Source organism: Mustela lutreola, chromosome 2 (genome assembly GCF_030435805.1).
Source record: "Mustela lutreola isolate mMusLut2 chromosome 2, mMusLut2.pri, whole genome shotgun sequence".
NCBI classification, from domain to species: domain Eukaryota; kingdom Metazoa; phylum Chordata; class Mammalia; order Carnivora; family Mustelidae; genus Mustela; species Mustela lutreola.
Window position 1 is genome coordinate 100,205,793 of NC_081291.1, and position 21,928 is coordinate 100,227,720.

At 39.9% G+C, this 21,928-nt stretch overlaps 2 protein-coding genes across 3 annotated transcripts in view; one reads left to right on the forward strand and one right to left on the reverse strand.

Moving 5' to 3' along the window:
* Positions 1-363: 363 nt before the first annotated feature.
* On the forward strand, positions 364-21,575 carry MRPS22 (mitochondrial ribosomal protein S22). 2 transcript variants are annotated; one of them, XM_059162774.1, is made up of 8 exons: positions 364-569; positions 12,066-12,229; positions 13,308-13,472; positions 15,557-15,700; positions 16,019-16,102; positions 17,363-17,508; positions 20,356-20,464; positions 21,441-21,575. In XM_059162774.1, the coding sequence occupies exons 1-8, from the start codon at positions 398-400 to the stop codon at positions 21,534-21,536; spliced, it is 1,080 nt and encodes a 359-aa protein (XP_059018757.1). In that variant the 5' UTR covers positions 364-397; the 3' UTR covers positions 21,537-21,575. The 2 variants fall into 2 exon arrangements, with proteins under 2 accessions (XP_059018757.1, XP_059018756.1); XM_059162773.1 differs by having other exon boundaries at positions 365-569; positions 12,063-12,229.
* The window catches only part of COPB2 (COPI coat complex subunit beta 2), a 39,782-nt gene continuing 33,392 nt past the window's right edge, over positions 15,539-21,928 (reverse strand). Inside the window, exon 23 of the mRNA XM_059162772.1 lies at positions 15,539-16,960. The gene's annotated coding sequence lies outside the window, so the exon portion shown is untranslated. The remainder of the gene's footprint in view (positions 16,961-21,928) is intronic.

Below are 21,928 nucleotides of genomic sequence, written 5' to 3' on the forward strand. Positions count from 1 at the left end.
TTTTGATAATCAGGCTTTGGAATCAGGAGTTACATCTGTAGTGCGGGAGGGTCTGTGGCAAGTTTCAATGGATAAGTCGAATGAATAGGCCGTTGGATTTAAGCCTGGGGCTGGGAGAAAAAGTGTGGGCAGGAAATGGAAATTTGTTAGAGCCATGGAAACGAAGGAAAGGTCCAGGAAAAAGAGCATTTAAGGGAGATGATGTAAGTTTTACCTTTGTCTCTATGCATACAGAGGACACGAGCATCCTCCACGTGTAAAGAAGAGGTTTACAAAAAAATTGTGACGTTTCGGAGCCCTGCCTCAACAAGACTACATTTCCCAGAATGCTGCGCGAACCTCGCGAGAATCGAAATACCTCAAGGCCGCTTCCGCCGCCGGTGGCTCGCGGAAAATCATGGCGACCGTCAGAGGGTCTGTGTTGTTGTGGAGCCTCCTGACAGGTTCCCGGAGCGCGGACCAGGTCTGTTTCCCGGCCCGAAGTCGGCCCCAGTTCCGCGCCTTGCTCCAGCCACTGCCCGGGCCCTGCGGGGAGGGACTGCCATGCCGTCGGTTTGCCTCTGAGGCGGGTAAGTGACCTGTCTGACGTCCACTGGTACGTTCTCCTGGGAGACCTAGAGCCTGCTTCTGGCTGGCGAGAACCACGAGGACCCCATCCTGCACCACCGTCCCCGGCTCTCACTAGGCCAGTGCGCCCTAGGCCAGCCGGCTCCCTTCTGTACCTTGTACCTGCAGGGTCAGTCATCGCCTGCCCTTGTCATTCCTTAACTCAATGAACCAGCAGCGCCTGAGCTCGGTTCCTTGCAAAGGACAGTGTTACGTTTAGGGGATACGGCCAACTGAACTGGCTTGTCTTTGAGGAACTCTCGGCCCAGTGGGGAACTGACAATGCAGTGTGACTCAGGCCGCGATAGGGGAACACACATAAGAGTGGCACTCAAACTAGGTGGGAAGGACGGGAAGGGTTCCTGGAAATTAGGACCAGATCTGAGACCTGGCTAACCATGCTAGAGAGAAGAACATTTAAAGCACGAGAAATATACATACAAATACATCTATACAAATAATAAAATGCAATAATGTCTGAAAAAAAAATAAAGCACGAGAAACATTTAAAACAGAGGAAACAACATAAACAAAAGTTCAGCAATGAGACTGAACACTTGTGGCTTGAAAACACATGTTTGAGACAGGATTGATGGGCTTGGTTATGGCTTTGGCTTTAAGTTTAAAAGGAGAAATCAGTGTTGCTTCCCAGGTTTCTGGCTTGAGCGGTTGAGTGGAGGAGAGAAGTCCTATTTATACCAAGACAGAGATTAATTGTAGGAACAGTTTGTTTTTGTTTGTTTGGTTTTTTGGGCGGGGGCGTGGAGGAGGGGAAGTGAGGGAAGAAAAGGCAGGAGTAGATGAGATTGGAAGGGAGGCAGAAGTAAAAGTCTATTTGTACACATTAAATTTGAGTGCTTTTGAAATTTGAGTGTAGGTACCCAGTTCGCAGTCATATCTAAAGTGAGAAATATCTGATAAAAGTGGTAACCCAACCTGGGTGCCTGGGATGAGTATAAGAAGTAGAAGACTAGGGCGCCTGGGTGGCTCAGTGGTTAAGCCGCTGCCTTCGGCTCAGGTCATGATCTCAGGGTCCTGGGATCGAGTCCCGCATCGGACTCTCTGCTCAGCAGGGAGCCTGCTTCCTCCTCTCTCTCTCTCTCTGCCTGCCTCTCTACCTACTTGTGATTTCTCTCTGTCAAATAAATAAATAAATAAAGTCTTAAAAAAAAAAAAAAGAAGTAGAAGACTAGTTTTGGCCTTTTGGGGTAGGACAGTGTTTAGTAGGAGACACAGTGAAGTAAGCAGACTACCTTAGTTTCTTTTCTAAATGAAGTTGGAAGTCATTGGTGAGTTTTAAGCATGACTCTTGAGTACATTTAAAATTTTCAGTTTTATTGAGATATAATTAATATACGGTATTGAATAAATTTAAGGTGTGCAGCACAAAGATTTGACTTCATATGTCATGAGATTATTACTACAGTAAATTTAGTTTACATCTCTCCTCTCATGCAGGTACAAAGAAAAGAAAAAAAAAATATTCCCTGTGATAGAACTCTTAGGATTTACTTTCTTAACAACCTTCATATATGCTATTCATCAGTGTTATATTATCCTGTAGTATATTATATCCCTAATTCTTTTATCTTTTAACTGTAAGTTTGTACCTTTTGACTACCTTCATCCAGTGCCCCTTCCTCTGGTAATCATAAGACCACAAGCCTGATCTCTTTTTCTGTGAGTTCTTGTTTGTTTAAGATTCCACATATAGTTGAGATCATACAGTATTTATCTTTCTCTGCTTGATTTATTTCACTTAACATAATGCCCTCATAGTCCATCCATGTTGTCCCAAATGACACAATTTCCTCCTTTTTTATTCCATTACACACACATACACACACCCCACAACTATATTATCCACTAATGGACACTTTGTTGTCTCCATGTCTTGGCTGTTATAAATAATGCTGCTGAGTTCCTTTTCCTCTACATCCCTGACAACACTTGTTTCTTATCTTTTTGAGTCTTGCCATTCTAATAGGTGTAAGGTGCTGTTTCTTGTCGTTTTGAGTCTTGCCATTCTGACAGGTGTAAGGTGTTATCTCCGTGTGGTTTTGATTTGCATTTCCCTGATGATTAGTGATATTGAGCACCTTATGTGTCTGTTTGCCATCTGTATGTCATCTTTGGAAGAATGTATGTTTAGATCTTTGACCCATTTTTAATCAGACTGGTTTTTTGGCATTGATTTCTATTAAGTTCTTTATGTATTCTTTAGATATTATTTGATACATCTGATACATCATACGATGTATCTTATCTGATACATCATATGCAAGTATCTTCTCCCATTTAGTAGGTTGCCTTTTTGTTTGTTGATGGTTTTCTTTGCTGTGCAAAAGCTTTTTATTTTTATGTAGTTCCAATGGTTTATGTTTGCTTTTGTTTTCCTTTCTTGAGGAGATACATCTAGACAAATATTGCCATGACTGATGTCTGAGAAATTACTGCCTTTTTTTTCCCCTAGGAGTTTTATGGCTTCAGATCTCACATTTAGGTCTTCAATCCATTTTGAGTTTATTTTTGTGTATTGTGTAAGAGAGTGGTCCACTTTCATTCTCTTGCCTGTAGGTGTCCAGTTTTCCCAGCACTATTTATTAAAGAGACTGTTTTTTGGGGCACCTGGGTGGCTTAGTGGGTTGAGCCTCTCTGTCTTCGTGGTCCTGGGGTCCTGGGATCGAACCCCGTGTTGGGCTCTCTGCTGGGCAGGGAGCCTGCTTCCTCCTCTCTCTCTCTGCCTGCCTCTCTGTCTCTCTCCCTTGTGATCTCTGTTAAATAAATAAATTAAAAAAAAAAAGACTGTTTTTTTTCTTTGTGGTATATTCTTGCCTTCTTTGTCTTAGATTAATTGATCGTGTGAATGTGGCTTCATCAGGGATACTGGCCTGTGGTTGTTTTTTTTCTTTCCTTCTTTCTTTCTCTCTCTCTGTCTCTCTTTCTGGTTTTGGTATCGGTAATGCTGGCCTTACAGGATGTATTTGGAAGCTCCTTCCTCTTCTATTTTTTTTGGAATAGTTTGAGGAGAACAGGTGTTAGCTCTTCTTTACATGTTTGGTGGAATTTATCTGTGAATCCATCTAGTCTTTTGTTTGTTGGGAAGTTTTTTTTTTTGTTTTTGTTTGGGGAGGGCAAGAAAAATGGCGCCACCAGCACTTTTATTTCCCGAGGAGTTTCCTGCAGATTCCGGTTCTCTGGCAAATGTCCTCAGATTAGTTATTAATCTCTTTAACATATGCCCAGGCACTTTTCCAACTGTTGCTTCTGTGCTGTGTCTGGGGTGAGTTATTTAGCATGCTGGGTCTTTATGGACAGTATCTCAGGTTTTTCACCTCTGGCTCTCCCAGAGTCTAAAATCAGTTCTATCCATTTTCAGAGCCAGACCTTATGGGAACTCCTTTTCCCAGTGTGGGTCCCAGGGCTGGAGGAATCTAGTCTCGGGGTCTGATTTTCTTGCTCCTTTCTGCTTGTGATGTCCTTCTTGTTTATGGTTAGTTGAGTCAGGGGTTTGGTTCCTGAATATGTTTCCGCCCAGCCAACTCTTTTTGATATGGCCTCCATTCTATGGCTAGCTGCAGAAGATCTGTTCAGCTACTACATTTCATTTTCAGAGTTAGTGGCCGTATTTGTAATTGTTGCCTCAGTGTGCCCTGGGATGAGGTGAACTCAGAATCCTCCCACCCCACCATCCTCCCTTCATTCCTCTTCTTTGATTTCTTTCATAAGTGTGTTTTCGTTTTCAGTATAGGGATCTTTCACCTCTTCGACTAAATTTATTCCTAAGCATTTTATTGTTTTTGATGCTGTTTTCAGTGGGATTTCTTTCTTTCTTTTTCATATAATTTGTTAGTATAGAAATGCTACCAGTTTTTATTTTATTTATTTATTTTAAAAAAGATTTTTTTATTTATTTGACAGACAGAGATCACAAGTACGCAGAGAAGCAGGCAGAGAGAAAGGAGGAAGCATGCTCCCTGCCGAGCAGAGAGTCCAATGCGGGGCTTGATTCCAGGACCCTGGGATCATGACCTGAGCCGAAGGCAGAGGCTTTAACCCACTGAGCCACCCAGGTTCCCCGAAATGCTACCAGTTTTTAAAAGTTAATTTTGTATCCTGCAACTTTACTAAATTTGCTCATTAGATCTAATAGTTTTTTGATGGATTTTTAAGGATTTTTTACATACAAAATCCTGTGGTCTGCAACTAATAAGAAACAAGTTTACTTATTCCTTTCCAATTCTGGTACCTTCTTTTTCTTGCCTAATCGATTGGCTAGGACTTGCAGCATTATGTTTAATACAAGACAACCTTGTCTTATTCCTGAACTTAGAGGGAAGTCTTTTAGTCTTTTATGGTAGTGTGGGTATAGCATATATTATGTTGAGGTATATTCCTTCCATAACTCATTTCTTAATAACTTTTATCATAATGTTGAACTTTGTTAAATGCTTTCTGCATCTGTTGAAATGATTATATGATTTTTTTCTGTCAGTCTGTTAATTGTGATGTATCACATTGATTTGTGTATGTCAAACTATCCTTGCATCCTAGGGATAAATTCCACTTGATCGTGGTGAATGATCCTTTGATGTGCTGCTGAATTTACTTGCAAGTATTTTATTGAAATTTTTACATCTATGATTATCAGGTATATTGGCCTGTAGTTTCCTGGCAGTGTCCTTTTCTAGCTTTGGTAAGGGACTAGATTGGGTGCATTCAGAATGGTATGGTTGTAGAGTCTGGCTTTGGTATTAGGCAATGCTGGTCTAGTAAAATGAGTTTGGGAGTGTTCTCTCCTGTTTCTTGGAGGAGTTTAAGAAGGATTGTTTGGTAAAATTCACCTGTGAAGCCATCTGCTTCTGGGCTTTTCTTTGTTGGGAGATTTATTATTGCAGATTGACTCTCCTTAGTAGTAATTGGTGTGTTCCGATTTTCTGTTTCTTCCTCAGTCTTGGTAGGTTGCATGTTTTTAAGAATTTTCCCATTTCTTATAGGCTGTCCAGCTTGTTGCCACATAATTATTCATATTAGCCTCCTAGAATCCTTTGTATTTCTGTAGTGTGAGTTGCAATGACTTTTTTTCATTTATAATTTTGTTCATTTATGTCTTCCCTTTTCCTTGCTTAGTCTATTTAGCCAAAGGTTTGTCAATTTTATTATCTTTTCAAAGAACCATCTCTTAGTTTTGTTAATCTTTTCTGTGGTTTTGACTACATTTTTAAGAGATTCACTCTGGTTCTATGGAGAATGGTGTCAGAATAGACACCATTATAGTGGTGTCAGAATAGAGCCAGGGAGACTGGTAAGGAGGTTAAGGCAATAGATGAGGATGGCCTTGATCAGGGTAGTGGCAGTGGGAAATGGAGAATTAAAGAGAGATTTATGAGGTATAATAGACATATGCAGTGTTTTAGTGTCCTTTCTTTGTAAAATGGGGATAATTGTATTTCTGGGGTGGTTGTAAGGATTAAGTGTGCTAAATATGTAAGGTACTTGGCTCAGTAAATACTGGCATATAGTAAATATCTAACAAATATTAGTTGTTATTGTTGCTGTTATTGTTATAACTGCTGTTGGCTAGATGTGGAAGGTAAAGGAGAAGTCAAGAATGACTAAGAAGTTTCTGGTCCCCATGGCTTGTTGGATGCTACTAAGATAGGAAAAGCAGGTTTGAGACAGGAGAAAGTTAATGTGTTCTGGTTTGGCAATACTGAAGTGCATGTGAGATGTACATGGGATAGGTGGATAGAAGATGTTGACTGAAGATTCAGATTTTAGAGTCTCCAGCATATAAAAATAATTAAAGTCACAGGTTGGTAGGATATCATCTCAGAATGTAAGAAGGGAGAAAAGAAGGCTATAGTTCAGAATTTTTAGGGCCACTAGCATTTATAGGACTAGTAGAAGAAGAGGCGGCAGGGAAGGAATGGTACTTTTTTTTCTCCTCCCTTTCCTAATGGTAGTGGAAATAGAGGAAGTTAGGCAAAGGGATGGGCAAACTGTGTTAGGCAGAGGTGATATCTGGGTATCTTCACCTGTCCAAGGCTCTTCCATGACCCCACATGGCCTTTTTAGTCTCACATTATGATCCAAGCCTGTGTTTCCTAGTTGCAGCCCTGTAGCCTGGAATTTTCTTCCTTTTTCCCTCTGTCCTCTTCAGGCCCCATGGGAAGCCTTCCAGACCCTGCTGTTTTGGCCTTCTCTGCTCCAAGAGTAGTGTAGCTCTTGCACTGGGGAGGACCAGGAAAGATTAGAGTTGATCTAGTATCTAGAAACAAACTTTGGTTTGTTTATTTTTAAGATTTTATTTATTTATTTGACAGAGAGATAGAGATCACAAGTAGGCAGAAAGGCAAGCAGAGAGAGAGGAGGAAGCAGGCTCCCTGCTGAGCAGAGAGCCCAATGCAGGGCTCGATTCCAGGACACTGAGACCATGACCTGAGCTGAAGGCAGAGGCTTCTGCCTTCCCCTGCCACCCAGGTGCCCCTAGAAACAAACTTCGGTTTAAATGTTGACTGTCACTTAACAGCTAGTTGGTCTTTAGGCAGGCTCCAGTATCCTCATTTATAAAATTGAGATATCAATATCTATTTTGTGGATTGTTATAAACATTCCTAAAAATGTATGTAATGTCTGGCATCTAAGAGACAACTCTGTAAATTATTATTATTATTATTAATACTATTATATTAGCTATTTATTTTAAAGGTCTATTTATTTGTGAGAGAGAGTACACAAGCATGTGTGCATGTGTGAGTAGGGTGAGGGGCAGAGGGAAATCAATAATCCTCAACAGACTCCCTGCCAAGATCAGAGCCCTGTGGTGGGGCTTGAGCCCATGACCCAGAGGGTCATTACCTGAGCTGAAATAAAGAGTCAGATGCTTGACCGACTGAACCACCCAGGCACCCTTATTTATTTTTAAGATTTTGTTTTTAAGTAATCTCTGTACCCAGCATGGGGCTCAAACTTACAACCTCGAGATCAAGAGTCACATGCTCTACTGACTGAGCCAGCCAGGCACTCCACATTAATTACTTTAAAAAAAAAAAATTATTTTAGAGAGGGAGAGAGCATGAGCAGGAGGGAAAGAGGGAGAGAGAGTCTCAAGCTGATTCTGTGTGGAGCGATTCAGGGCTTGATCTCACGACCCTGAGTTTGCCTCCTGAGCCAAAACCAAGAGTTGGACAGTTAACTGAGCCACTCAGGTGCCTCTTAATTACCTTTTTATTCTTATTTATTTATTTGAGAGAGAGAACGAGCAGGGAGAGGGACAGAGAGGGAGAAGCAGGCTCCCTACTGAGCATGGAGCTGGGTGTGGGGCTCGATCCTAGCACCCTGAGATCATGACCTGAGCTGAAGGCAGACACTTAACCAACTGAGTCACCCAAACACTACTTAATTACTTTTTTAGAATTTAATTTTATTTTTTTAGTGTTCCAAGATTCATGGTTTATGCCCACACCCAATGTGGTGCAGTATGTGCCCTCCTTAATACCCATGACCAGGCACACCCATCCGTCCACTCCCCCACCTCTCCAAAACTCTCAGTTTGTTTCTTAGAGTCCACAGTCTCTCATCGTTCATCTCCCCTTCTGATTTCCCCCAATTCACTTTTCCTTTGCTTTTCCTAATGTCCTCCATTGTTATTCCTTATGCTTCACAAGTGAGTGAAACCATATGATAATTGACTTTCTCTGCTTGACTTATTTTACTCAGCATAATCTCCTCCAGTCCTGTCCATGCTGATACAAAAGTTGGGTAGTCATTCTTTTTGATGGCTGCATAATATTCCATTGCATATATGGACTGTATCTTCTTTATCCATTCATCTATTGCAGGGTATCTTGATTCTTTACATAGTTTGGCGATTGTGGCCATTGCTGCTACAAACATTGGGGTACAGATGGCCCTTCTTTTCACTGCATCTATATCTTTGGGGTAAATACCCAGTAGTGTGATTGCAGGGTCATAGGGCAGCTCTGTTTTTAATTTCCTAAGGAATCTCTACACTGTTTTCCAAAGTGGCTGCACCAACTTGGATATCCACCAACAGTGTAAGAGGGTTCCCCTTTCTCCACATCCTCGCCAACATTTGTTGTTTACTGTCTTGTTAATTTTGGCCATTCTAACTGGTGTAAGGTGGTATCTCAATGTGGTTTTGATTTGAATCTCCCTGATGGCTAGTGATGATGAACATTTTTTCATGTGTCTGTTAGCCATTTGTATGTCTTCATTGGAGAAGTGTCTGTTCATGTCTTCTACCCATTTTTTGACATGATTATCTGTTTTGTGTGTGTTGAGGAGTTCTTTATAGATCCTGGATATCAGCCTTTTGTCTGTACTGTCATTTGTGAATATCTTCTCCCATTCCGTGAGTTGCCTCTTTGTTTTGTTGACTGTTTCCTTTGCTGTGCAGAAGCTTGTTATCTTGATGAAGTCCCTAAATTTTGCTTTTGTTTCCTTTGCCTTTGGAGACATGTCTTGAAAGAAGTTGCTGAGGCTCATGTTGAAGAGGTTACTGCCTATGTTCTCCTCTAGGATAAAATCCTTTAGGATTTTGATAGATTCCTGTCTCACATTGAAGTCTTTTATCCATTTTGAGTGTATCTTTGTGTATGGTGTAAGAGAATGGTCGAGGTTCATTCTTCCATACATAGCTGTCCAATTTTCCCAGCACCATTTATTGAAGAGACTGTCTTTTTCCCCACTGGGTATTTTTCCTGCTTTATCAAAGATTATTTGACCATAGAGTTAATGGTCCATATCTGGCCCCTCTTCTCTGTTCCATTCATCTATGTGTCTGTTTTTGTGCCAGTACCATGTTGTTTTGGTGATCACAGCTTTGTAGTAAAGCTTGAAATCAAGCAACATGATGTCCCTAGCTTTGTTTTTCTTTTTCAACATTTCCTTAGCAATTTGGGGTCTCTTCTGATTCCATACAAACTTTAGGATTGTTTGCTCCAGCTCTTTGAAAAATGCCAGTGGAATTTTGATCAGAATGGCATTGAAAGTATAGATTGCCCTAGGCAGTATAGACATTTTAACAAAGTTTATTCTTCCAATCCATGAGCATGGAATGGTCTTCCATCTTTTTCTGTCTTCTTCAGTTTCCTGCATGAGTGTTCAGTAGTTCCTTGAGTACAGATCCTTTATCTCTTTGCTTAGGTTTGTTCCAGGGTATCTTATGGTTCTTGTTGCTATAGTAAATGGAATCGATTCTCTAATTGCCCTTTCTGTTGTTTCATTCTTAGTGTATAAGAAAGCAACTGATTTTTGTGCATTGATTTTGTATCCTGCCACATTACTGAATTGCTGTATGAGTGGAGTCTTTTGGGTTTTCCACATAAACTACTATCATGTCATCTGTGAAGAGAGAGTTTGACTTCTTCTTTGCCAATTTGAATACCTTTTATTTCTTTTTGTTGTCTGATTGCTATTGCTAGAACTTCTAGTACTATGTTGAACAACTGTGGCAAGAGTGGGCATCCTTGTCATGTTCCTGATCTCAAAGGGAAGGCTGTAAGCTTTTCCTCATTGAGAATGATATTCGCTGTGGGTTTTTCATAGATACATTTTATGAAGTTGAAGAATGTTCCCTCTATCCCTGTACTTTGAAGAGTTTCAATCTTGAAAGGATGCTGTATTTTGACAAATGCTTTCTGCATCAATTGAGAGGACCATATGGTTCTTCTCTCTCCTCTTACTAATGTGTTCTGTCACAATGATTGATTTGCAAATGTTGAACTTCCCTTGCATCCCAGGGTTAAGTTTATCTGATATGAGAATCGCTACCTCAGCTTTCTTTTGAGCCCATTGGCATGAAAGATGGTTCTCCATCCCCCTTCACTTTCAGTCTGGATGTATCTTTAGGTTCAAAATGTGTCTCTTGTAGATAGCGTATGGACAGGTCCTGTTGTTTTATCCAGTCTGCAACTCTGTGCCATTTTATGGGAGCATTTAAGCTGTTCATGTTGAGAGTGGTTATTGAATGATAAGTTTTTCTTGACATCATGTTTCCTGTGAAGTCCTTGTTTCCATAATTGTCTCTGTAAATTTCTGTTCTGTGTCACTCTTGGGTTCTTTCTTCTTTTATAGACCCCCCCCTTAATATTTCTTATAGTGTCAGCTTGGTGGTCACATAATCTTTTAAACCTTGCCAGTCTTGGAAGCTCTTTATCTCTCCATCCATTCTGAATGTCATCCTTGCTGGATAAAGTATTCTTGCTGCATGTTCTTCTCATTTAGTGCCCTGAACATGTCTTGTCAGCCCTTTCTGGCTTGCCAGGTTTCTTTGGACAGGTCTGATGTTATTCTGATGGTCCTCCCTCTGTACGCAAGGAATCTCTTCCCCCTAGCTGTCCTTAAGACATCTTCTCTGAATTTATGAGTCGTGAATTTCACATTTATGTGCCTGGAGGTCTTTCTACCCTTGTTGATCCCTTGTTGATCTTGGGGGTTGTTCTTTCTGCCTCTAGAACACGAACACTTGTTCTATTCCCCAGATTAGGGAAATTTTCATCCAGGATTTGTTCAACTATATCTTCTAGTCTTCTCTCTCTTCACCCCCTCAGGAATCCCAATAATTCTGACATTGGAATGTTTCATGGCATCATTTATTTCCCTAATTCTGTTTTCATGGCTTCTGAGCTGTTTGTTCCAGGCCCCTTCCTGATCCTCCTTTTCTGTCAGTTTGTCTTCTAGATCACTAACTTGATCTTCTGCCTCATTTACTGTAGCTGTTGGAGTATTTAGATTAGATTGGATCTTATTGATAGCATTTTTAAGTTCTGCCCAGATCAGCTCTCACTTCCGCCCATAGAGATTTTATGTTGCCACTAATGGTCTTCTCCCACCTGGCTATTGCCTGGATGATTGTTACCCTGAATTCTATTTCTGACATATTGTTTATGTCCATATCCACTAGTTCTGTGGCAGAGGTCACAGTCTCTGAATTTTTCCTCTGTTGGGTGTTCCTCCTCCTAGTCATTTTGGTGAGGGGTGGAAAAGAGGATGTATAACTGAATATATCAACCATGATCCAGGCAAGGTGCATCTCTTCACTGATGATTCCCACCCCCCCCCCCAATCCAGAAGTGTATAGTCTTATATCTCAGGCTGATATCATGGGTGTTCATAGTGTTCTGGTAGATATTTAGCTCAATTCAGGAGACTGGTTGAAACGGAGTCTCCTACTTCTCCACCATTTTGCCCCCCCGCCATTACTTTTTTATGTTTCTTTCTCTACTAGATTTTGAGTGCCCTTTTGGCAATAGTCTTATCATTGTAAATGCTCAGTAAATTTTATCAAGGAATGAATGAATGGATTTCATAGGTACTAACATTATTCATTTTGAGGTAGATACTTTGTTAATTTCTATTGTTAATTCTTCTGTTTAGAGATCTTGTTGGCTTGTCATTTTTACCATCTTATTTACTGAAACCTATTTTAGCAGAATCTGGTAGCTCACAGAACAAGAAACCTACGTTCATGGATGAGGAGGTCCAAAACATACTCATCAAGATGACAGGCTTGGATTTGCAGAAGGTTTTTAAGCCATCTATACAAGAACTGAAGCCACCAACCTATAAGCTGATGACTCAGGCACAGTTGGAGGAGGTACGTGAATACAGAAATACTGATAGAATACCTTTCTTTAAAGGGTTAAACAAGATTTCCAAAGGTCCCTCCAGATACCAGTAGCTGCTTTTCCGTTGGCACTCATGGTGGAGAGTTCCAGGCACAGACTAAGAAATGGGAACAGGCAGGCAGAGTGAAACAGGGAGCATGACCAGAATTAGACGGACTGGGGCTAATGGGTCAGGCCTACATGTCCAAGCAGAACCTCCTCTGCTCCCAAACCTGCCTGAGTATCCATTCTTTGTCCTGCCTGGTTCAGGTTTCTTCCTTGAAAAAAGCTGCTTTGAGGATGATGCTTTGGTGGGATTATGGATCCTGCTGAACCATAGACTACTGTAGGCATCAGTCCTCCTGGAGTCATGGGTATGAGCGCTTTGTGGAAAATGCTCTGATGTATGAATAGGTAAAGCGTTATTGCTCCTTTTTCTAATTCAAAGTAAATTACAGTCATAGCAAAACATTCAGATATCCAGTAGTGTATCACGTGAGGAGTAAAAATATCATTTTTACTTCTCAGAGGTAATCACTGCTAACAGTATGGCTTGGAGCAGTATGGTCAGTGGTTAAGAGCATGGGCTCTGAAGTTGAGTGGCCAGGGTTCAAATCCCAGTGCTACAACTTCTTAGCAATTTACTTCACATGTTTGTGCTCCTATTTTCTCTTCCATGGAATGAAATAACAGGGTCACCTAGCTCGTAAGGTAGTTTGTGGATATTAAATGAGCCAAATACATTCCGAGTATTTGAACGATATATGGTGCATAGTACACACACAATAGATGAAATCCTTTATTGTATTTCAAGCAGCTTTTGTGGCCTGGCTGTCTCAAAGCATTCCTTTGCCATGGTGAGAATGATTGAACCTGTAGGTGGTACTCTCAGCCACACCACAGAGTTGGCAAAGGCCAGGGCCCAGGAGCCTTTTCACTCACTGATTTGGGGCTAGAGCTTTTTCTCTTTGTAGTTCTTGGCATTTTTTATCAGTATCTGCTTTTGTCAGATGATCCTTCTGGCTTGCAACCTTGCGGCTTTCCTTAAGAAATATCTTATTTCATTAGGCTACAAGAAAGGCAATTGAGGCAGCTAAAGTACGATTAAAAATGCCACCAGTTCTGGAAGAACGAGCACCAATAAATGATGTGTTAGCTGAAGATAAGATTTTGGAAGGAACAGAAACAGCCAAATACGTATTTACTGATATATCATATAGCATACCACATCGGGTGAGTATATGTCTAATTGCAAAATGATCTTTATTTGAAATATGTGGAGATGGGTCTGAGGGACAAGGGTCAACATTATTGTGACCCACCTGTCTCTGAATCTTTCAAACCGGAATTCCTGTGGCTGGGTGAGACCCTCTGGAAAATCCAGCCCAGCATAAGGAAGAAGAGAAATGCAGATCAGTCCATCATCATGTTACCATTTCCCTACAGATTATGGACACATTTTATTCCGGATCAAGAAAGAGACAGGTGTGCCGAGACAGTGGTAGTTTATAGACAAACCCACCCCCAAACCACAAACAAATCTTCAAGGCAGTGAGAGAAGGGGATTCTTTCTGCCGGTTAGACTAACTCCCTTAGCTGAAACATTTTGAGAAAATGGTTTCTTTCTTGTAAATTCTTGAGGATGCCAAAAAACCCAAACTTTCCATAGGATTTTCACTTTTCAGAATTTGCAGAAAGAATGACAGGTTTCCGGAGGTACTTTTCAGACACCACTTGCTTCTTCTGTTGTGGTTTTTATCCTCTAGCTCCTCTTCCCTTGATGGCCAATTCCAAAAGAACACTCTGGTACTTGTAAAATATATCAGTTTTGTGTTTGAATCTTTTCAATTAAGAGTGAAACAAGTGACTTACAATTCAGCCCACAGAATGCAGTAAAATACTATGTAACACTACAGTTGGGAGAAAGACCACCCCCCATTAATCTTTTTATCATCTATGATTATGGTCAGAAGACATGATTTGAGCCATGTCCTTATCTGTACATCAACCACCTCTACACCTGACATGATAAACAGGGATCACAGAGTTTCATTTTAATTAAAATTTTTTGCTCTGGGGTGCTTTACTATATGTTTGGAATGCTTTGAAGGGTGTTTATGGGAGCATTTTATAACCTGAAAGGGAGAAAGGAACTTAGAATTCAAATTGCCAATCCTTTTGAGGAATAACTGTGGTATTTAGACATCTGTTATTTTCTATTTGCAGTACTTGATGAAAGTTTTAATTATATTGTCCTCAGAACCCATTCAGTGACTCTTACACCTCTGAAAAGTAGAAAATTAGTACCATCTGGTTAATTTATACAGTAATCAAATGTGTATTAATTACCTGCTATGTGCAAAATTCTATGTAAGTCACTGGGTATCTCAAAGAATTATAGTCAACAGTTCCTGCCCTTTTTCAATTCTCTGGCAGTATCTGAGCAGTATCAAGAATCTAGCTTATGAGGGGCGCCTGGGTGGCTCAGTGGTTAAAGCCTCTGCCTTTGGCTCAGGTCATGATCCCGGGGTCCTGGGATCGAGCCTCACATCAGGCTCTCTGCTCAGCAGGGAGCCTGCCTCCTCCTTCTCTCTCTCTCTGCCTGCCTTTGCCTATTTGTGATCTGTCTGTCAAATAAATAAAAATCTTAAAAAAAAAAAAAAAGAATCTAGCTTATGATAAATTGCCAGTTGAATGGAAGATACAGTAGGTGGAATTCAGAGGAAAAGGATCTCACCAACCTAGGATTTGGTAGTTGGAAGAGTGAGGAGACCAGAGGCAGGTGGACAGTCTCTTTGACACATTTGTCTCATCCCAGTTTGGGGAATTATAGAGATGTGGAATTAAGACTCCATATTCCTGTGTTTGTTTCTTTTACCCCAGGGACTTTAGAAGTAGATCACAAAGTAGTAAAGTCTGTTTCTGTGAGACTTTGTGATGCGGAAGTGAAGCAGTTTGAAAGGTCTCATAGCATTTCTTTGCTCTGAAATGGATTTAGACGAATCTCTGACCAGCTTTTTTCAGTTGAACCATTTTATGTATTAAACCCACTTTAGGACCGTAGTTGCCACTAGCAAATACTTTCATTTTAGATTTGATTGTCAGAGGCACAGCAGTGATTAGTGAAGGAAGTATCAAATCTTGCAAAGTGCTTGAAGTTTAAAATTATTATTGAAATCATATACAATTGCATTTTGCATCTCCCAGTTGCATTTTGTATTTTGATTGCAAATTATTCTTACAGTGGTGCTTAGTGGAACACGGGAACTAGAAATAAGGCTTCACACACCCACCCTTGATTTTGTTTTCTATTTCAGGAGCGTTTTATTGTTGTCAGAGAACCAAGTGGGAGGCTACGCAAAGCCTCTTGGGAAGAACGGGACAGGATGATACAAGTTTATTTCCCAAAAGAAGGCCGTAGAGTTTTAACACCAGTAATTTTCAAGGAAGAAAATCTTAAGGTAAGGCAACTTTGGTTTCCTGGAGTCAGTGGTGATGGTTTCTTTGTGGAGTTAGGTTGGCTCTGGTGCTGCAGGGCTTCTGCTTTGATAAACACAGATACCTGTTTCTGATGATGACTCGTCTACTGTTCTCTATATCTTGCAATTGGCTTAGTTGGGGTTTGAATCTAGGTGTGACAGTTCTGAAGCCTGTGTTATTTCTGTGTTATTTCACTTATTGGGCACAGAAGTGGATGAGCACATCTGTCACGACAGCAGGACAGGTGTTGAACTTTGATGTTTTTCTCATCTAATTCCATCTGTGCTGTGTGGTTTTAGACCATGTTCAGCCAGGACCGGCATGTTGATGTCCTCAATCTCTGCATTGCCCAGTTTGAGCCAGATTCCACTGAATATATTAAGGTGAGTATATTTTATAGTTTCTAAGTATGAACTTAAATATGGTTATGAGTAAGATTTTTATAAGGGGAAGAGAAGAGAAATACCTGAACATCTATTAAGCACCTGATGTTCATCAGATGTTTTATCCTCACAGCAGCCCTTGAGTTAAGGATGGGAGAATTTAAGATTGGAGCATTCTATATAGCTTGCTGTAAGTTGCAGCTAGTAAGTGGTAGCGTTAGGGACCCAAACTTGATTACAGAGCTGCTTCTCTTTTATCATATAGGAACAGAGTCATTTACTAAAATTTGCCAAGATGTAATGTATGTGTCTTACAATTTAGTTTAGTAAGCAATCATGTAGTGCTTTCTTCATACAGTATTGCAGATAGTATATTGACGACATAAACTATGGTACGGTATGCTGTGTCAAAGCTTGCAGTCCAGAAGTGATTGTGGGAAAGGGTGCCAGATAAGTATGCAGATAATTATCACCTTAGGTTTAAGATGTTAGGTGCTAAGAGAAGATTACAGAGTCCTTTCAGGAAAGGTTTCATAGGGATCTTGGACAGGGTTCTAGAAGGGCAGGGAACATCGTGAAGTTGGATGAGAAGAGGTGTTCCAGGCAGCGAGAGGGAACAGTGTGAACAACAAGCAGGAAACAGTGTGCTTGCAAATGGTCAGTCATCTGACTATTGCTTATATATGCAGTGTATTATGTATGGGAGGTGTTCAAGGTTAAACTGGAAAAGTAAATAGAGGTGTGTCATGGGTGACCTCAGATGCTAGGCTCAAGAATCTGGACTTCATTCAGCAGGACTTTGAAAGTCTTTTGAACACAGGAATGCCCTTATTGTAGTCCTTAGTTGGCATGATCAGTCTGGAAGAGCGGAAGGAGCATTAGTTAATAAAGTGGAAAGGGGTAGTTGATTGAATTGGGGAAAAATGGATAAGTGAAAAAATATGCTTGACTTTTTATTTTTTAATCTTCTAGTGACCAAGATAATGGTGGTCCATTATTTTCTAGTGGTCTACATATATATAAAATAGGTGCTTCATAAATAGTGGTTGGCTGCTGAAAAGTACTTGCAATATGGCTACACTTCTACAGTGCAGGGTTGATCTAAACCATACCTACTGGTTATTCAGAGTAGAGGCAGATGTAAATAGGCCTGGTTTACTGGTCCTTTCTTGGGCAACATTCATGCAAGTAAATGTGTATCAAGTAATGCTCACTTTTACTTTTAATGTTTCTGAAAAAAACTGCATTTTATGTGAATAGATTCATCATCAGACCTATGAAGACATAGATAAACATGGAAAGTATGACCTTTTACGTTCAACAAGACACTTCGGCGGAATGGCTTGGTATCTTGTAAATAAGAAAAAGATTGATGGTTTACTGATTGATCAGATTCAAAGAGATTTGTAAGTACGAGCTTAGTAAGTAAAAGAAATTCTTACAGTAAATAAATACAGTAAATCTGTATTTGAGCTATTTTTTCCTCAGTGTATTGTCCAGTAAAACACTTTTCACTTACCTCCTTTATTTATGGGTTGGTTCTTCCATCACAACCCACTTTTCTGTCTTTGCTTTCGTGTTATTTAAATACGGCTAGATTCTCTGAAAGAGTAAGTGGCTGTGGATCTGTATTACACACCTTGGATACTGACTTATCCTGGGCCTTACCAGTGTTCCTGGGTATCAGTGAACTTTCCAGACACTCAAAGGGGATTAAATGGGAAATGTAAAGACATAATCTCCAGCAGGTGCTTGTTTTGTGGTGCACCTGGGGCTTTTCAGTAAAAGTAATCCTTTAATTTATGAAAATATTATTGCTTTTGATATCCCTTGCTTTTGCAAGATTTTTAAGGCACTAAAAAAATTATATTTTTTCCCAGAGTTACACGAAACAAGGAATGTCTACTATATTTTAACATGTAGGTATTTTAACTGGTGAGCTCCCAGGTTTCTAGCTGAAACAACAACTTGTGATGAAACTAAAAAAATTGTTCTGAGTATCTATCAGTTGGATTAGAACTACCAAAATGACAAGAAAAAGAAACCAGTGTGGCTCTAAGAAAGTCAACTTTCTACAAAAAGTCATTGACTGACTCAAGAGTGTGAACTGCAAGAGGGTTTAGTGATTCCTGCCACCTTCAGACTTTAAGGCGCTGTGACTCAGCATATCCTCCGTATCATCTGATCTAAGCTATTCACATAAAGTTCCTAAGGCTTTTGGAAATAGAAAGTTCCACAGATACTATCTAAGAAATACATTCCATATTTGGAAAAAGAGCACCAATTCTCACAGAAGCAGCATTCCTAATGATAGATGTCTTCAGGCCAGCTCACTTCACCAGCAAGTGTAGTGTAACTCAATTCAGAGGTAAGTAGGGGGCTGGTTGATGGTCATGGGGATACTCAAAAAATGGGACCTGTTTTCAGATGATTTAGCAATGACATCTCCTGTGAATGAATTTTCTTATAAAAATTTTTTAGATGGACTCATTCTGAAATGATTTTATTATAAACACATCTAACATTTTCTAAAAACAATTAGAGTAAGGAATGTATAACTGAACATTAAAGTTCTTTATCAAATTGTACTAATTTATATTATAGTAATACTCATTACCACATGCAAGTTTTACATCCAAAGCAGTTTACTTGTATACTGGGAGGGAGTTTTGAGTACTTAATCTTCCTGCTCTGCATTAAGTAAAACCATTCTTGCGGGATTTCTGAACGGGACAGCGTGCTGCAAATCCCAGACTAGACAATAGAGGGTGCATGTCCTCAATGAATGGAACCCAAGGTAGAACTGAGATTCTACTTGTTTATTTCAGACTTAAGTCTCACTGTTGGTTTTCGTAATTGAGATTCTTTTAAAATCTTTTTGAACATGTAAATTTATTTGCTCTTATTTTCAAATATGGGCTGGGTGTGGAACTAACTTGTTCAATAAGATGCAGGCATTATACTATACCATGAATGTAATGAAGCCCTAACCAAAAATCTAAATGTAGAAGCCCAGTTAAGCTCTTTACAAGACCACATGCTTCTGAGCTCCAAAGGGGATTTTATTATTTGAGGAATTTTTGTTGCCATGTTTATTGGACTTTGTTAGATTATATAACAAGCACATACATTTGTAATGAACATGTCTCAATATTTTTCCCTGAAAAATTTTACTGTAAGAACAGCCCTGGTTTCTCATTCTCTCAGAAGATGGCCTTGAGAGTGAATGGGCCTTGGGATAAGCCTAGAGCATTTCTCTGAATTCACTATCGCTTGAGAAGTTCTTTACTTGCACAGGCCAGGTTTAATAGGAAAACAGGAAAATTAGTGAGATAGCTGGGGAGACACTGAATTATGGTGTCTTTATCCCTCTACCCCCACAGCTGGAAAGCAGTAACTCACAACCTCAAAAGCACAAGCATTTTAGAAAGGGTATTTACCCCCTCAGCTTTGGGTGGCAAATGGTAGGCAGGTGTTGGATATGTGAGAAGATAGTGATTGACTGGTTTGGGGAAGGCCAAGGTTTTTTTATGCTGATAAAAGTTGTTTAGACGTTTCTAAAAAGTTAAGTACACACCAGAACTGAATTCTAGATTGTTAAAGTAGAACCTGACATTCCTTCTGACTGAGGAGCATAATTTCAGATTTACTCTGCTAGAATGCTCATTTTTAACTAATGGGTTCTTGTGAATAGACTCGTGGCCTGGGAGTCTTTCCTTGGACTCCTAGGAGGCCTCTTGTGGAGGCATTTATTCACTAATTCAGAGTCTTAATGAAAATCTGTTAGCAGAAGATGTCACTGCTAATGATCTTGAAGGCAAGTGGCTTTGAGCATCCCCTGACCACCAGCCTCCAGTTTTTATGGGATGAAGGTAATATTCCTGCCCTCTGAGTTGGATTACATTATTATCTGCCTGTGAAGTGAGCTGGCATACCAGCCATCTAACATTAAGAACTGCTATTTCTATGAGAAGTGATTTTCTGTTTCCAAAAAGAATTCTCTGTTTCCAGTCACATTTAGAATATATTCACTTTCATAAACTCGGTATTGCCTGTACTGACTGCTGCCCTGCCTACTGCAGAATGGATATGAAGATTAGCTGATTTTCTAAAAATGTCTTTGAAAATACAAAACTAAAGGCTTAAAAAATGTCTGGCCCAAGGAAAGTTTAAAGTGTAATTTAGTTTTAAGTTGGGACACATTTTTATAAATGCAGAAAACCCATTGATGGCAGTAAATCCTTTCCCACTAGAATTGATGATGCCACCAACTTGATCCAGCTGTATCACCTCCTCCATCCAGATGGCCAGTCAGCTCAGGAGGCCAAGGAGCAGGCTGCTGAGGGAGTACATTTAATTAAGGTAAAGGGACTTTTCCCACACTGTCTGTTGTATTGTGATAAAACTGAGTTGGAAGAATTCTGAAATGGGGCATATCTAATGGTAACTAAACAGATTCACATATACACGAGATGCGTGATTTTGAAATAGTTACTAGAGTGCCCCCCCCCATTTCTTCATCTGAAAACAGTAACAGATGGGATGGGGTTCGGGGGGAGGTACAGCCGGAGTCCAAGTAGTTCAGATAGTAGGGCAGCAGCCCCCTTGTTCTTTGAGGTGATCAAGTCACCAGCAAGATAGGGTGGAGGATGAGGCAGACACATGTTCCCAGTGCACCTTCCTGTCCTAGAATGTGGTCACTTTCCTGTCCAGAAGGGGAGAAGGTGGTGCTTACATATTACTCAGCCTTAGTTGCATTATCATTTTGGAAGTGCATGCCTCTCAAAACCATAGACATATACAGATTTCTCTGTAATGGTATATTTTCATCTCTTCTAAGGTGCAGAATAGGCATGGTTTTATTGGTCTGGCTTCTCTCCCAATCTTATTTTAGGCATACTACAAAGCAGTTCTAAGGATAAAAATGACCAGCGATTACCCCCTAGGAGGAGTGGAGAGAAACCATGGTACCAATTTTGGTTTTCTATGATAGGCCAGATAAAGCAAACTGCTTTTGGGGAAAATATTTTTTAGCTTAAAAGCTAATGATATTACTTTTTGATCTAGCAGGAGGTGCAATGTCAGGTTTTATTTTTCTGGAAATAAGCTAGGAGAGCTGGCAGCCATATTAGGATTCTTCTGATGTTTAGAATAACTGTGGCTTGAACTGTGTCGGATACTATTTTTTGGTCCATGTAGTATGCTTATTGTTTTATAATCAGAAAAAAAAATTGTGAACCTTGGAACTTTTTAAACTGAACTTGCTAATGCAGAAATGGAAAACTTTATAAATAGTATATGTCTATTGCTTAAAAGAGTTTCTTTTTTTTTTAAACAGATCTTTGCAAAAACAGAAGCACAGAAGGGAGCATATATAGAATTAACACTACAAGCTTACCAAGAAACATTCATTAGCCATTCTGCAGCTTCCTGAAAACATTGTTTAAATAAACTTCATTTTACTAAATTATAACTTGCTTTCTCTGTTAATGTTGAGCTGAATGTTTGTCAAAATTGAAAGTATGATGGGAGTTCCCTATATAAAATTGTTTTTTTTAATAGTGCCTCTAACAGAAATACAAAGAAAACCTTGTTACTCCACTCATTTTCCTAGGCTTAAAGGAGATAACTGAGTAATATATTTGAGTGCCTGGTTATGAATTTCTCTAATCAGACAGGTACACTGTTGAAGACCAAAAAAGTACTTGTATCTTTCTGTATTACCAAACAGGTAGTTTAAACAGAGCCCAGCTTAACAAGGTTAGAAGAGCTGGGTTTCAGATTCTGATTCAAGAAGCAAGTACACAAAATTGGGGTGAGGCATAA